Source organism: Perca fluviatilis, chromosome 8 (assembly GCF_010015445.1).
Source record: "Perca fluviatilis chromosome 8, GENO_Pfluv_1.0, whole genome shotgun sequence".
Lineage (NCBI taxonomy): Eukaryota > Metazoa > Chordata > Actinopteri > Perciformes > Percidae > Perca > Perca fluviatilis.
Window position 1 is genome coordinate 22,465,496 of NC_053119.1, and position 17,372 is coordinate 22,482,867.

Below are 17,372 nucleotides of genomic sequence, written 5' to 3' on the forward strand. Positions count from 1 at the left end.
ACAACTTCCACAAATCAAAACACTCTGTACTACTTTGACTTCCCGTCTGGAGCTGCGCCAGTGGAAACAGACAGATCAGCATCAGAGCCTCATGCAATCTTTGTCCAAATGTATCCATCCAAATGAGCTTGTTCTGAATATTAAAGATATTGGCAGACAAATTAGTATTGTGTCTTGTTTTAGTTAATTGGAGTAAGTGGTGAAAATAACTGAGGTAATTAAAAAAAAAAAAGGTAAAAACTGGTTCATCTGATGACTAATAAGAAGATATGAACGCATTATGATTTTTTATGCCAGATTGGCTGCTTCTAGCATCTTACAAATGAATCCCTCTGTGAATTTTAGCACACAGCATTGTCTGGAGTTTCCTTGGAAACGTGATAAACCAAACACGTCTACGTCCTCAGGGAGAATGTGTTGCAAATGAAAGAGATCAGCATAAAATGGCAAGCCTCATTCGGGCTAACAGGTGGGCCACGAGTAGACAATTAACAGCTCCAACGGTGACGTAAAGGAATGAAATATCACGGTGGAAACTACATTTACTCAAGTAATGTACTTAATTAAAATTTTGAGATACTTCCTTACCTCCTTTATTTTTCCTTAGCTTTATACATCTACTCAAATACATTTCAGAGGGAAATATTGTACTTTTTACTCCACTTTATGCATCTGACAGCTGAAGTTACATCAAAAGTAGGTAAAAGTATGCAATATTTCACACAAAAAAGATTAGAGAAAAGTTCAATATATAAATACAAATTTACGTAGCAGAATTTAGTTTTTTCTTCTTTCCTCCCCATTAATCATCTCACAACCCCAGACTGTATAAAGAGTGGCGCCACCTCGACCAGGTACAGCAGTAAAATGCTACCTACACACTAATGCATCAGAATTAACAATCTAACAACAATCTAAGGATTTTGAATGCAGGACTTTTACTTTTACTTTTACAATACAACAATTTCGAAATTGTTGTATTGGTATTTTTACTTAAAAAAGGGATCAGAATACTTCTTCCACCACTGTCATTCAGATCAATACAGTGGCCATAATGAGCTAATTAAAACATGCACTCTGGTGAAGAAAATAACTTTTTTGTAAACGTGCCCAGACGCAGTTTGACCAACAGTGTGAGACAGTGTATGTGTGCTGCTACTGCTCATATATTTGCATAAATACATCTCAACAAATGTGTAAGTATTACCTTGTGGAAACAGAGTACTTCTCCTGCCGATGGATACAGGGCACCCCGACCACGCTTATGCTTTTAATGTCTTCCTTCTGGATGCCGAGATTGGAGCCCCGGATGGTGATGGAGATTCCTCCCTGCAGGGGGCCAAAACGAGGGATGATCTGGATGGGGAGATACAGTGGTGGGGGAAGAAGAAGGGATTTAAAATTGATTTAAACAGATTAGTTGTGCAATAAGAAGGTACAAGAGATTTACACTGTTTAAGTCCGCTAATAGTTTAAAGCGCCCATATTATGCTCATTTTCAGGTTCATAACTGTATTTTAAGGTTGTACCAGAATAGGTTTACATGGTTTAATTTTCTAAAAACACCATATTGTTGTTGTACTGCACAGCTCTCTCTCACAGCTGCAGATCCTCTTTTCACCTGGTTTCTGTTTTAGCTACAGAGTGAGACCTCTTTTCATCTTCTTCTTCTGTACTATCTTTGATTGCATTCGCACATGCTCAGTAGCTCAGATGTAGAGCATGTCAGCTAGCTAACTCTAGAGACAGTAAAAGAAAGCCTGTTTCTCCAACTTTGGTCAGTTACAAGGCAGGATTAGCTGGGAGACTTCTAAATGAGGCCGCACATGTAAGTAGTTCTTTTGTAGATTATGGTGAACTTGTGTGTGTTGTAGCAGTGCTTTGCTATTGAGAACGACGTAGCATGCTAGCGTTAGCATGCTAACCGTTAGCTACGAGCTAACGGTTGTGGTTAGCCAGCTCATTTCGGACTGTGACGTCACAGTCAGAGCCAATTTTTAACAGCTCACTAGGAGACTGAAAGCAGGACACATTCAGAAACCGTATCTCACTCAAAACAGCATGGATGGATTTCTTTCAAAGTTTGTATGTGTGTGGAAGCACCAGAGACACAAAAGAACACCCCAAATCCCAGAAAAAGTGATTTTTTCATAATATGGGCACTTTAAGTGTTTAATATTTAAGGTCATGGTTTAAAATTACATCCACGCTGTATGAGCCATGTTTGCATGGGTGTGTGAGTGTATTAAAGCCTGAAACTGATGCTGGATAATTAAAGCGTCTGATCACAATATATGGGATGATGTTCTATGTAAACGCATAACATGAACAAACATTTCTATGATCAAGATATTTTACAGTTGAACAATAATTTTTAATAATTGAAGGTCAGTAAACATAAATATAAGATGGCAGTAAAATCTTGAACAGTAAACATAATTGAAATTGAAATGTTTAATATTAACTAAAAATAAAAAATACATGGAACAAAACATTATTAAAGTTGAAGTAGTAAATTAAAATCTAAAAAACAATACCAATCCATCCGGTAGTTGTCAAAACAAGTCCCCAAAAACCAAAAAAGTAAACGTCATGGTGGCGCTAGAGCAAAAGTCAGGAGATGACCAACGTCCGTAGGATTGATCCACTGAGGACGATGAATGTCTGTACAAAATTTCATGGCAATCCATCCAATAGTTGTTGAGATATTTCAGTCTGGACCAAAGGACCACATAACAGATAACTTACATAAAAATGCCATAAAGCATTTCGCAAACACAAATACTGATAGCGATCTATCTGGGATATCTTTATCGGCTGCTGTATCGGTCAGGCTGTAGTATGTAGCAGTCATATAACCTCCGTCACATTGACATCCCAATTACTGATGGATTTTTGTCAATGACAATGAGGCACCAACAATTAAGTGAGCAAAGAAAGAATTGATCCAATCTAGATGTGCAGCAGATGAGCTCAACACGGCCTCAAAGAGAAGCAGACTTTCAATTCCTCTGTCGACAGAAAGTGGTGAGGCCAATAAAGTGCTCCAATCAATAATCCAATCACCAAAGTAGCTGCCTTTTCACTGCATGGCACAAGCCTTTCATGCAGTTCAAAGGTCAACATAAAGAGATGACAACATTGTAACTACTTACATCAGTGATCTGGGGATCGGGGCACTCCATGTTGTAAAGATCCTTGGACCCTTGCTGGTCAGGATTGCACAGCTTCTCGTACACACACGCTTTCTGCTTGGCGCACCACACACACCTGTACTTTGGGTCTGCGTTCTTACAGAGACTACAGTCCTCCCTCCCCATGGAGCAGTTGTACAGGGTGACTGTAGGGGAAGTAGTGAGGGGAGAATGCATTATAATTATTTTCTTACACTTAATAAAGGTCTTGCTTTTTATGAATAAATGGCGAGATGTCTACGTTCGTGTCTTCTAAATGTAAAACAGACCTCACAATCACTTCATATTTGTGAAAACATGTTTGGTCATTCATTTTCAATTGAAGATTAAAGGCAGCTTCCACAGTCCCATACTGGGACTAGCAGTGTACACACATGGAATTAAAAATAAGGTCTCCACATTAAAATGTAAGAGAGTATACCGTTCAGCGTGCTGTCCATCTTCTTGCCCGACTCCTTGTCCTTCACATAGAAGAGAACATTGGTCTCCGGTGACTTGTCGTAAGAAAACTAAGAAATTGGAAGAAAATGAATTATTAATACAGAATCCAGTGATTAATAGCACTTAAGCTCTTCTCTGCAAACTGTGTGGGCTGCCGCTCCCTCATGCCAGGGGAGGGGGAAAAAATTATACCCAGTCTGGCAGATTTTCAGCTAAAGAAATCAATGTTGGGAAAGAACATAGCCGGGGGCTAGGTACTGTTTGAGCTTCCCAATCACAGAATTCATAATGTGGAGATAGGGCTAAAATAACTCCAGTGAGGAGAGTCTGTCCATTAGAGGGAGCTAAAGAATACCAAAGGGTGACTGCTAAAGGGTGACTTTGATTTATAAGCCTAAAACATAAAGTCAGTTCATAGATAGAACGTTTGAATATAGACTTTCTATCGGTACTAAAATATCTGCAATCAAGTGGTATTCTACAATAGATTTTACTCAGTGCCGGGATTGTTCTATATTGCACTTTGATAATCCACAAATCAGCTGGAGTTCAAGGACCTGTGCTGAGTGGAGGGCAAACTGGCCAGAAGCCATCTAAACAATCTCAGGAAAGGAACAAAATCAGCAGTTCAGTGTGAATACAGCGCAACAGTCGAGTGTAGACGAAACAGCCGTACTCACATCGAAGCCGCTGAAGGTGTAGAATGGCCCGTCCTCAAAATGAACCTCCTCTTCCACATTTCTCATCAGCTCAGTGCCGATGGTGAAAACACGAGCCTGGAGAAACGGACAAATAAAAACGAGAAACATGGTGGATTAATTTATGTAGATCCTATTTGCAAAACACTGTTCCCTCGATGCTGCTCTTTTTTTTCCCCCCACCACAGTACAGAGCAAGAAATGTAAAAGACGACGTTGTACTGCAGACTCTTTCTAGCCCCTCTGTTCCCTCTGCACACAGAGCAGTTTGGAGGGATGACTGTTTTCTTTCCTTGTTCTATGTGAGAACACTACATCCAGAAAGTCTTAATGAGAAGTATTTAGCTTGTTTTTTTTTGTTTTTTGGTTAATAGAAACCAGCCCATCCTACTGCCGCTTTTAGTTTTTGCTGTGTAAATATTGTACATATCTGCATATAAAGTAAAATACAGGTACATATGGGTGTATGCATATATGTATTATCTGTGTATTCACACCCAGATAGCTGATGACTTCATACAAAACACCTTCTGCCTCTCACCTCATTGTCGTTGTGTGTGATAGGCCATTTATGTGTGATAGGCCATTTATGTCTTTCGAATAACATGGTCCGTAAGTTGTGTGTAAGTTTGTTACCTTATATGCACAGGTTGAAAATTTAAAATTGGTGTAAAAACAGCTCGGTAGTTTTCCAGAAAATCATTAAATACTGTGTCTATGCGACTTTACCTGGTAGAGGTCCAAATGCATTCCCTCAAAGCTGATACGAGTCTTGAAGCCCACCGGGATCAGCACAGGATCTGGATTCTCAAACCGAGGACAGTTCGCTCCCTGAGAAGGCATCAAAACAAATCAGATACTCTCCCTTTTGATCATTTACATTTCAAGTATGCCAACCACTTAACGGACACCCTCATCTGCAGGGACAGATAAGTGTATCACTGAAACATCTGCTGACTTATAAATTGATATTCTCCACCCTACAGTATTTGTCACAGAAGATGGCGCCAGCTGATACCGTTTTTTTATTAATTTTCAGGGGAAAATTTGGATCGCTCAAGCGGCACGTGTTGTGATTAGATGTGTCTTTTGAAACTTCTGCTACACTTTTTCCAGCATTTATCAAAACACATCTATCAGAGATAAAACTCCTTGGCATGCCACGGGTGTGTGAACCTTGGTGAACACTCACCTGACGTTGCTTGATGATGTTGGCACCCACCGCGCTGTCGTCCATGTCGCTGCAGGTGTGGTCATGTGTGTTCCACTGGCAGCCCCACAAACTGGCCACACAGGACATGCACCTGAACGAACGAACAAACGAACGCACGCACACGCACACGCACACACACACACACACACACACACACACACACACACACACACACACACACACACACACAAAACATGCAAACTCATCAAAGAGCGTCCGGCCCAAAAATCCATGTTTCTGACAACTAAATGGATCTCTGCAACTTCACATAAGCAAAGCTCGTTCATCACACATTACTTGGCATGAAAGAAATGAAGAAAAAAAATAAGGAAGGGGGCAAAAATAGCGAGATCGACTTTCATTTTTTGATTAATGAAAAGGAAACTGAGGCAATTTCCTCGGCTTGGTAATAACAGGAGGAGAGAAAATGCAAGAGGTGCATTCAAAATTACCATGCATCACAATTTACAAACAGAGCCTTGATCTCTCATCTGTTCATGCACGGTGATACATTTACATCAAGGTTGTCAGTTGATGCTGTGTTCAGTGTCACGGTGTATTTTCAGTGAGTGACAGAGCAGAACTGATAGATTAAGAGTCAGACTCACGGTGTGTTTTCAGATTTCCTCACTGTGGCAGCACAGTTGTAGAACTTGAACTCCCGCGTGGCAAGCTCCACCGTCTCGTTGACGAAAATTCTGAGCGCCACAGCCACAAAGTCTAAGGACACAGCACAGGGTGGGTTAAAATGCTCTGCCCGCGCTGTTGGTGGGATATGAGTTTTACACATCTATGAATGGGGAATTATTTTAAATATTCAAGACTTCCACAATTCACGATGGGACAAAACAACACAGGAAGACCGACACATTCTAACACACAGGACATGATCTTTAAATAATTTGTGACAGAGCATGACCTCAAATACCTTTATACTCATTATGTATTAATGCATTAATTTAACAAGACTTAGAGTCTACAGTCTATGGCTCTGTAAAGCTGTACTTATGCACAGCAGTACTTAGAGCTAAATGCTAACATGTTCACAATGACAATGCTAATAGGCTGATGTTTAGCAGTTAATGTTCACCATTTCAATTTAGCATGTTAGCGTGAATGCGTTTGCTCATTAGTAAAAAAACACGTACAGTCCAGACTGATTGCACAATTAAGCCTGAGCGAGACATGGATGTGCGTACCAAACAGTATAAACTAAAATATTAAATCTCTTAAAACGATTTTGGAAATCTAAGACTCAACCTTGGTTATAATGGAGAACAACAGACATTGCCCTGAAAGAGGATGTAGGTTAATTATAAAGGCCATACCTTGGTCCTCAGGTGTATGTGGTATAAGCGAAGGGTTGGGGAGATCGCAGGAGACCTCACCAGAGTCAGACATCATGCCCTCACTATTGAAAGACTCAATGGAGCAGCGCAGACGGTCAGCAAGCCCGATTGCAGGAAGGTAGCGGATGTTGATCTTCACCTGAACACAAAATAATACGTAAAGGATTTTGGAGTGGCTAAGATTATTTTTTTGGGGGCATTTTAGGCATTTATTTGAGAGGAAAGTTGAAGAAATAAAAGAAGAGAGACAGGGGGAATGAGTTTGAATGCAGGAAAGGGCTATAGGTCGGAATCGAACCCTGAGCCGCTGTGGTAAGGACTGAGCCTTAGTACATGGGGTGCACACTCAACCAGGTGAGCTATACAGGCGCGCCTGAATTTGAGTTTTTCAGAGAAAGGATTATTGGCTTAGTAATCACTTCATATAGAATTAATTTCACTGTTCTGTGTATAATTCAAACATCTCTGTGTAACTGTAAAGTTACCATACAGAAGCTGTTTCCGTTTAAAGCCTGGAGATTGGTTGATTGATGTTGGTGGATATACAAATGAAAAGTGAGTCAGAAAGGGAGGGACAGGGAAGTAGCCAGAAATGAAAAAGGAGCAGCTTGAGATAGAAAGTGCACAAGAGAGGCTCTCCATCTTCAGGCTGTTAGAACAGTCAACCAGGTCGGTTATAATAAGCCAGTTTGGAGTTTTCTGGATCGATCAATACAGAGCCAGGAAGACCTAGAGCCCAGGGTCTCCGATTCACAATGGATACAGTTTATTACTCAGGATGTGCATGTAAAAGGGGTTGTGTTCCGCAGAGTGAGAGAGACCGAAAGAGAAGCAGAGAACAAAAGGAGCTAGTGAGTAGAGAAGCAACGCTGTACCTTTTGAGTCTTTTTACAGGAAAGGTACGGGGGAGAGAAGGAGACGATCTTGACACAATCCTGCCTGGGGCTCCACAGCCAGCCATTCTTCTCTTCTGCCCGTCGGCACTCAGACCTCCTGGTACACCTTCAGACGAAGGATAAACAACTCCTATCAGCATCCCATCCCATCCACAAACAAAGCCTATGGACTCTTACAGATTTTTAACGTGCTTCTGTAAATAACAACCTCATGCCCAAGTGACTTCAAGCATGGTCTGTGCAGATTTCCAAGATTATGTTTTATATAGATATATAAAAAAAATACATTCAATGTCCTCGTTTGTATCGAGTTTTGCAGTGTGAAATGTGAAATATGTCACTTTAGGCTCGGGAAGTTATGATGGCTGTATTTGACTACTTTTTTTTACATACAAAAATCAATACTAATCGAATGCTGAAATTCGAGTAGTGTAGTAAATATTAATAATAGGCTGAATTTGTGCATTAAAAAAAATAAGTGCAAATTTGAATGGTATTATAGAGGAAGATTAGCAGCTCTACTACTATGAAAAACAGCAGAAAATCCCATTCGACAAGCTGGAATCATCAAATGATTTGTGATGAATGACTGAAAAGATGATCAAAATAGTTGAAGATTAATTTCCAATCGACTAACCGATTCATCTTCAAATCATTGCAGCTTCAAATCTTAGTAAAGTGTGTGCCGTGTTTCTGAATAAGTGTATCAACAACTTCCAAAGGAGGACAACTGTTTTTTCCGCTTTTTTCCTTGTTCCTGATCATATCCCTGTAAAATACATGATACATACAGCCTCTTTTACCCTCCAGACCCTGATAAATATAGGCTGATGAGAGTAAACTGCACAGACTGCCTTCGCTGCATGAGACTGACAAACAGCTTTAATTCCTTACGGCTGCACGGACAACAGGAGATGGAATATAAACACAGAGGGGTACTAAAAGTGTCTGCAATAAAACACTGAACAAATACCCCGCTGTGTTTTACAGATGGAATTGCATGTGGGTGTTTGTGCTAGTCTGTCGCGGTGCGCATGCATTTATAAGTGTGTGTGTGTGTGTGTGTGTGTGTGTGAGTGTGAGGGTGAGAGAGAGAGAGAGAGAGAGAGAGAGAGAGAGAGAGAGAGAGAGAGAGAGAGAGAGAGAGAGAGAGAGAGAGAGAGAGATCTTCACCTGCCCTCCAGGACACACCAGCCACAGTAAGGGTCCCTCAGTTCCACACATGATTGGCAGTCTTTCTTTTGGAGGCACGTCTGCACTGGCACCTTGGTGATCTGGAGCATTACAACATGAAATATGATAAAACAGTGAACCTTAGGGGAGAAATTGCACAAAACTACTAGAAATGCTCTTTGGTTTGTTGCAGGTGTGGAGAGTGGGAGTAAAACATGTCCTGTCACAGCACACGGTCTCTCATGTCTGCTCCCCATGTTCAATTACTAAAACAATTCCCTCTGTCTACATACTAAATGTGTATTGTTCCCAGTGGTGGACAGACTTTGCCACGTTCATTTACTGTACATATGCTTGAGTGCTTAAAAATGATCAGATTGGCCAGGTGTTCAGAGGGGAGGAGGTAGGCAGGGTTTGAACATTTCTCTAATATAATCTAGTCTTGTTCCAGACCTCTGAATCACATCTCAGAGTTGTTCAGTAATGCAAATAGACTGAATGAAGGGAAATGATTGCAATTTAGTCTTAATATCAGGTTACATATGGGACAATTATCAGTTACACTTTACCTGAAGGTATCTACATAAGTGTGAAATGACACGGTCATGAATGTGTCATAAACATTATAAACAAGTGATAAATGTTTATGACAGTTATTTAAACATGTTCAACATCAATAAACTTATAGTACTTTTGCATTTCAATTTTGTAACTATTCACTTCCCATTTCCTCTCACAGTTTCTTTGTAACAACTTATCACACCAGATCTGTTGATCTTATATTCCGTTCTACAGAAGTTTTCGATTAGGTACAGAGGTCCACTTATATGGAACAGCTATCCTGCTTCACTTCGCAGTCACTCCTCATTTCTGATTTTAAAGATCCTCAACAACTTCTCTTGACAAAGTACAGCCCTATGATACCGTGTATGAAAGCAGTGCAAATATATGTTATTGAAATCCTTGTTTTTCTTTCTTTTTTCTTCCCTGGTTTATTTATCACTAGTATTTTTGTTGTTTGGAAATTGTATTATTTTCTTTCTTTTAGATATTTTAAAATATCTATGTCCATTTGTAAATTGGAGGCAAACATACTGTATTCAGCTGTCTTTAATTTCAATGTTTGTTTTTTTACAAACCCTCAGAGTTTTTTTGATGCAACCCGTGCATTTTCTTAAATGCACAAATAAAGAACTAGTTTGTAGACTTGGCTCCACGTCAATCACCTACAACATAAAACTGCAGCTTACATGTTAACGCATCTGCAATAATCGTCCAATAATGTAACATACTTAACAATATCAACTTCTGAATAGGACAATTCTGTAAGAGTACTCTTACTTTTGATTCCTAAGGACATTTTCTGATACTTTTATGTGTAATGACACGTTTCTACATTTTGGTATCAACTCATTTTGGCTTGAATGTAACAAACGTTCATTATTATAAAAAAGTTACACACTAAAGCTTGTCTACTTTCTTCAGTTTTAAGTTATTTATTATCAAATGCACGAAAATTACATAAGCAGTCAATGTCAATAAAAATGGGTCTCAGGCTCCCTCCAACAATGTTCATTAAATATGTATAAAAAAGAAAATCACACAAGTAAAAAAACAAAATGAGAATCTAAGACATAAAATAGTGCAAGTTAACATATAGGGATTAAATAAATAAAATATAAAAAAAATAAATGTAATATACATTTGTGGTCAACATTTATAGCAAATTAATACGATGAATGTAAACGGGAATGTAGTAGGTGTATATGCATAAAGTAATGAGGAGTATAAATATACAAATGTAAAGTGCTACATGACTGCAGGGATTGTGTTTTCGGCTCTGAATTCTGCCAAAATGCAGGTAACCTACACTCCGTACTGTGCCTAAACGCCTTATATGTGATATGTGTAACAAAAGGGCCCTGACATACACACCTTTTTCTCTGTGGTAATGTAAAGGTGGCTTTGACTGAGGTCAAAGAAAAGGTTCTTGTTGACCTTCTCTCCCATGGTGTCGCCAGGAGTTGTACTGTACATGTCGTACTGTACGTGTACATGCTGCTCCATGGTCAGGTGTACCTGGAGAGAAAACAAAAGATAACACTGTCAGACAAAGTCTTTAATTACCACATTCTGCTTCCCTCAGGTAAAACTAAAAGCTCTAAGGAAAATGAAAAAGAAATTAAAGCTGCGAGCAGCGATGGACGGGCCCTCGCGCCTCTGCGCGCGTCGGCGTTACCGGCAGACGCTGCTCCTTGCGACCGTGCATTTGCACGGCACTCAGACACCGAAAATCGACACCAATGAAAAGGCAACTCCCCGCTGAGTTCAACGATACCTCACACAAGACTCTACGTCATACGGTTCATTAGCTGTGAAAAGGGGCGTGGCTTGAACATAGGGGGCGGGCCAAACATCACCAATGAAGAATGAAGTCTCTGCTGAGTTCAATGATACCTCACACAAGGGTATACCTTAAACGGTTGAAATGTTATGAAAGGGGCGTGGCTTAAGCATAGGGGATGGGCCAAACCATCACCAATGAAGAATGAACTCTCTGCTGAGTTCAATGACACCTCACACAAGACTCTACCTTAAACGGTTCAAATGTTATGAAAGGGGGCGTGGTTAAAGTATAGTGGGCGGCTCAGTATCACATGTAGACCACACATAATAATATAAGTTTCATGTAAATCGGATGATGTTTGTCATATAAGGCGCATTTCCTGTTGCCAGCGGGGGGCGCTATGACCAAAAGTCAATTTTGGCCTGTAGGTGTCCTCAGGCCTGGACTCTTGTCAATCGTGAGAAATTTCGGGCAGATACGACAACGTACACTCAAGTTACAACAACTTCTTTGTTCATCGCTAAACACTCAAAATGGCCGCCACGCCACGCCCAAACCGTCTGACGAAAAGTTTTTCTTTTAATAACTTTTCATTGTTAAGGTGTTGGGATGGTACAGACCAAGTTTGAAGTGCATCGGATGAAATCTGTAGGAGGAGTTCGTTAAAGTATAGCACCTTGCCTTTTAGGCCTACTTCCTGTTGCCACTAGGGGGCACTATGACTAAGTAAATATCGGCCTTTATATGTCCTCAGGGTTGGACTCTTATGAATCCTGAAAAGTTTCGAGCCAGTTGGACAATGTACACTCGAGTTACACCCACTTCCTGTTTCTGCGGCGAAACGCACAAAATGGCCGCCCCGCCACGGACACGCCCTATGATGAAAAGTTTTTCTTTTAACAACTTTTCATCTTTAACATCTTAAGATGGCACAGACCGAGTTTGAAGTTGATCGGATGAAATCTCTAGGAGGAGTTCGTTAAAGTACGACATGTGGAAATGGCCAAAATCGCACTAATTTCGAACTTTGAAATCAAAATGGCGGACTTCCTGTTGGGTTTAGGGTATGGCTCCAATGACGTGTTTTGTACATTTTGACATGTTACATATGTATACCAAGTTTCGTGAGTCTACGTTAAACGCACTGCATGGGCTCAATTTGTTTAACTTTCTAGGGGGCGCTAGCGAGCCATTTTTGTGCGCCTATTACCTAAACCCTTAGAATACGTACATTTTCACCAGACTCGATGCGACCGCCAAATTTGGTGAGTTTTTGAATACGTTAGCCCAAAAAGGCAATTCATTTGCCGGGAAAGAAATAATAATTCCTTCAGTTTCAATAGGGCCTTCGCCGCTGTCAGTGCTCGGGCCCTAAAAAAAGAAAAGTCGAGCAGACAAGAGCAACATCTCAAAAGACAACTCCACCTTGAAGACCTCCCCCTGGGTGTTCCCCAAGAAGGCGATGGTGTGATCATTCTCCACAGCAACAGCCACGGCGGTCAGAAGGCCAGGTTTGGTCCACACCGCATTTGCCTTTAGGGCAAATTTCGGCTTGCTGGCTAGAGGGGAAGGCAGAAAGTCTGCGCCACACTTGTAGTTTGCCAAGGTATTCTTCTGTAAAAGAAAAGGAACAACAAAAAGAATGAGGACACATTGTGACCCTTTAATCCAAAGAACTTGAGAGGGAATCAAACCCCTTAGCAGTGTGGTAGGTCCTCTACTAACTAAGCTCTATGACACAGGGCTGAAAATACGTTCAACCACTTTTTCCACCAGTGTTCATTGAAGGCCAGCATTTTCACAAGTGTAGATGAAATACAAATGTTTTCAGTATGTTTTGTTTGATCATTTCTTTGATCAATATAAGAATAAAACCTTTGTTTTAGGATGTCATTCAAGTTTGGGATAACAGAGCTACAGCAGCTTATGTTAATACTCACTGAGCAGAAAATGACTCATATATGCAAATATATGTTCTGTGTTGCACTACAGGAGAGATTTGATTGATGAGATATTCACCCATGATGAACAGGGGCCTGCTTTATTTATGGTTGAATGAAAATATTGTTGATATTACAGCCATTTCTGTTAGAGTAACACCTAATTGTGTTTTTGAGACATGAATCTGTTCTGCTCAAATTGAAACTGTTTGAATGCAAACAGCAGCATGCCTCTCTTCATGATGGGACAGTATTGGCAGGTGTTACAAAGTCATATTTATTTTTCATTTATTTATTTTTTACTTTGTATTTACATCATCTACAGTAGATTTGAAAAAAAAAAATTAAAAAATCATAAAAAGGTTTTCTATGAAAGATGGTGATTTTTCTTTCCCCACCACAGCTATATTGTTTTATTCTGGATGAGTTGAGGGAATTGGAAAAAGAGACACGGAAGGAGGGAAGGTGTGTGAGACAGAACGAGAGCTTTAAACAGAACAATGACAAAAGGGTCTGCAGAACAAAGTAAACACTAAAACATTAAAGTAAACCGTGACACATCCATGCATTATTGATTACTGCAAAGGGAATTCTTCAAAACATATCCCACTCACATCTGTTATTCCAAAAAAAGAAGAAAAAAAAAAAAAAAGTTTAAACTTTAATCAGCTGACACAAAAGAAGTACTTGCCGCAATTTTGGATGTGCAGAATTCGTCAGTTTTAGATGAGTAAGGGATGTCCACAGCAGGGACCCCGGATATTTTCCCCGAGTCGCTGTAACAGGCGCTGATGATGTCCACCAGTCGCTCATTGATGGAGTTGAGTGGGTACATGCAGAGAGCGGAGTCGCTGGGGTCGTCATCTGGACTTGCCACCATGAACAGAACTTTGTTCCAGTAGTCGACCTTCCCATACCCACCTAATTCAGTCATGGCCCGCGCAAGCTCTTTTCCTGGAGAGGCCACATACGCGGCTTGGACTTTGTTGTATCGGTTATTTTGGCCGCAGTTTAACTGGAGCTCCGTGTGGGAGTAGTAATGGTGGTCGTCTTCGCAAAGACGAGACACAAAGGTCAGGTTTTTATTATCCGTACCATCAAGTGTCCTTGAAAAGAGGAAATAAACAAAACCATTATCTTTGAAGGCAAGGCGGAAGTCATGCAGGTACTTGGGAACAAATGGCGTCGTCTGAACCGTAGATGCCTCAATGATGCTCTCAAACACGACCCAATCACGGAAGTCCTGAAGGATTCGTGTGCTGATGAGTTTTGTACTGTCGAGGCTTCCGTAGCCCTTCCCAACAAGAAACACACTGAAGGCGTTCCCATCTTTTGAGTAGTTGGACATAACGCCCACCACGTTCACGTTATCCTCTATGCTAGCCACGTAAGTCCTCTCTCCTTTACTGTCACTGTAATACAGCTGCTGTTCCACATTGGTCAGGTTTAGGAGGGAGCAGATGCCTCGATAGCGGCTGCCGCAGACTATGAGTGAACCGTTTGAAGGCTGGACCAGCAGAAGCTTGTTGAGGTTGGGCATGGGCTTTGTGTCCTGGCAGGCAGAAGCAGGAGGCGTACAGGTCCGGGCATCCTCTCTGGGGCCCGTCTCGGCACGAGCCTGCAGGCGGAGTGACGGCCCCAGCTGGAAAATGGTGTTGACAGCCCCCAGGTAGATTCGACCAGTCTGGGGGTCCTGGACCACATTGTTGATGGCGGTCTCTGTGGTGAACTCCAGGATGGGGACGTTGCTGCTCTCCTCCTGGGCTTGTGAGACTGACTGGCAGAAGAGAAAGAGGAGGAGGGAGACCCAGCTTGCCATCTCTGGAGAGAACAGAAAGGGAGAGGTGTTTCATTATTAATGCAGTTTAATGCACACATAAATGAACACAAGAATACAGTGTAGAGTAGGTATGTGGTAACATATAACACTAAACACACTCACAATCTAATGTCATGTGAACCAGTCCAATGGCCTAATCACGAGAGTTTAAAGGAATAGTTTGACATTTTGGGAAATACGCTTCTTAGCTTTCTTGCAGAGAGTAAGGGGACATTTACCTAGCCCCTTTTCACAGATTTTTGTACAGATGACAAAAAAAAACAACCACATGACATATGATATATACATATATGATATGTTAATGCCGGATGTTTCCCACTGTTTCCAGTCTTTCTGCTATGCTAAGCTAACCATTTCTCCAGCTTCATATATTTTTTTTTTTCATGCATTTCTTTGGTAAAAAAGTAGTTACTACGAAAACTGTTCACACCAAGGTGTGTGGATTACCCAGAGTAATTGTTTATGGTTGTGTGTTGCTGATTTTAAGCACCACAAATAAAATTCCCATTTCTGACACCGAAATCACCAAAAAATCTCAGAGACAGATACCTTTAAACTTGGCCAAATAAAACCCAAACTATACATATAATTTAGGTATACTGACACTTCCAGAGTCGTACATATGAAGCAAACTATGCCTTAAGCTAAATTTGTGTAGTGCAGCTGTTTGTGTGTGACTCAACTTCCTGCTCCACTGCTATAAAAGGGCGTGTTATTTTGGATTTAATTGACTTAATATCAGAAATGATCGCTGGTGAAAAAATAAAACTGCTCTGTGTAAAGAAAGAGTATAAATAAAGAAAGATTAAAGCCGAGAGCTAGATCTCAAACCATAACACAATAAAAGCCTATTTAAAAAGCTTGGATCCATTCCAACTTCATTTGCACTTTGCTTTTTTTCAACACCTCCAAGCACTGTGTGCTCAGGAAGTACACTGTTGTCTCGGTAAACATGATCAAACAATATCTCTGTAAAATACAGACAGCATCATGTACCGGCTATCAGCAGGTGCTTGTGGAGTCCTCGCTCACTGCTGTTTGCCCAGGCTGTGGTAAATATGGAACTGCAGGTGGCTTTGAAGCAGCTATTGCCCACACAGCAAATGTGGGTCTATGTTTGCATGAGGTTTCCAGCTCAAATAGCATCCTCAGTCTTATTCCACCTTGCCAGTCAAGTCCACAAGCACATTTGTCAAACTGAAAACCCCTGATGAAACTTCCAGGAGGTCCCTTTCCAAAGCTGTGTTTTATTATGATAACCTGCCTTCCCTCACTGGACTAAGTGGGGAGACCACTGATTAGACATTTACCCAGGAGGGAAACTTGTTAATTTCACTAGCAACTCCCATTAGCATTTAAGTGCTGACTACTCGATTTGATGATTTTATTTTTCTGCCACAGTCCTTCTCCCCCCTGCCCAGTCCCACAACCAATTTCACTATGTAAATGTATTGTGCCCTTTTCAATACATAGCCTTAAATATGTCAATTAAAATTTGATATAGTGCAATAAAACCTCTGTCTGTGCTTATTCAGGACAGAAATGTTTGCGGGCGGTTTTTACAGCTTTAATTAGGGAAGGGTAGTCAGCGTCTTGTCAAGATTTAACTAAGAGGAGCAGACAAAAGAAAAATGTAATTTGAGTTAACATGCACATTACAGGGGTGGACAAAATAAAAAGGAACATCATGTAAACAACAATTTTAGCTCTAGAGAAACAAAACTTCAATTACAAAGACCCATCCACTGGCCAAGTTGAATGACAATTACAAACGTGTCAGGCGCCACAATAACTCACTTTTATGTTTGAGTTTTCAAGGAAGTGTTACAAAAACTGCATAAACTGCAAAACGTTCTTGCAGCCTCACAATGTTGACAACATAAACAATGAAACTGCACTGACAAGAGTGGTGGAAAACTGCAAAATGTTCACAGAAAAAAAATGATCACAGACTTAAATGAACACCTCTGTGAGGCAATCTCGGAGGCATGAACAGGAATCACAGAAAAATCAATTTAGGCCACAATAAAGTGAACGCTTGAATGCACTGCTTGTGATAACTGACATGTGTCATTTCTGTGCTCATTATTTGACACTTCAAATGTGCACTGAGGGTGTGAACGTTGGTGTCAGTAACACTGACCCACATCTTATTTATTGCCTTCCACCACCTACCTCAATTAAACCTTTTTATTATTTTATCTTTTACGGGTTCTTTTTTTCTCCATTTTCACATTTGTTACTGATTTCTGTCTCTGAAAGGCGCTACAGTTTATACATG

At 40.6% G+C, this 17,372-nt stretch overlaps 1 protein-coding gene across 3 annotated transcripts in view; it reads right to left on the bottom strand.

The window, feature by feature from the left end:
• The window catches only part of plxnb2b (plexin b2b), a 123,056-nt gene that overhangs the window by 33,659 nt on the left and 72,025 nt on the right, over positions 1-17,372 (bottom strand). For all 3 annotated transcript variants that reach the window (XM_039807941.1, XM_039807940.1, XM_039807942.1), the window contains 13 exons: positions 13,943-15,072; positions 12,737-12,925; positions 10,900-11,043; positions 8,965-9,065; positions 7,771-7,897; positions 6,875-7,034; positions 6,155-6,266; positions 5,526-5,637; positions 5,063-5,164; positions 4,316-4,411; positions 3,616-3,703; positions 3,156-3,340; positions 1,208-1,356 (listed from right to left, as the gene is read on the bottom strand). In XM_039807941.1, the coding sequence (XP_039663875.1) occupies positions 1,208-1,356; positions 3,156-3,340; positions 3,616-3,703; positions 4,316-4,411; positions 5,063-5,164; positions 5,526-5,637; positions 6,155-6,266; positions 6,875-7,034; positions 7,771-7,897; positions 8,965-9,065; positions 10,900-11,043; positions 12,737-12,925; positions 13,943-15,070 (2,693 nt within the window). In that variant the 5' untranslated portion in view covers positions 15,071-15,072. The remainder of the gene's footprint in view (positions 1-1,207; positions 1,357-3,155; positions 3,341-3,615; positions 3,704-4,315; positions 4,412-5,062; positions 5,165-5,525; positions 5,638-6,154; positions 6,267-6,874; positions 7,035-7,770; positions 7,898-8,964; positions 9,066-10,899; positions 11,044-12,736; positions 12,926-13,942; positions 15,073-17,372) is intronic.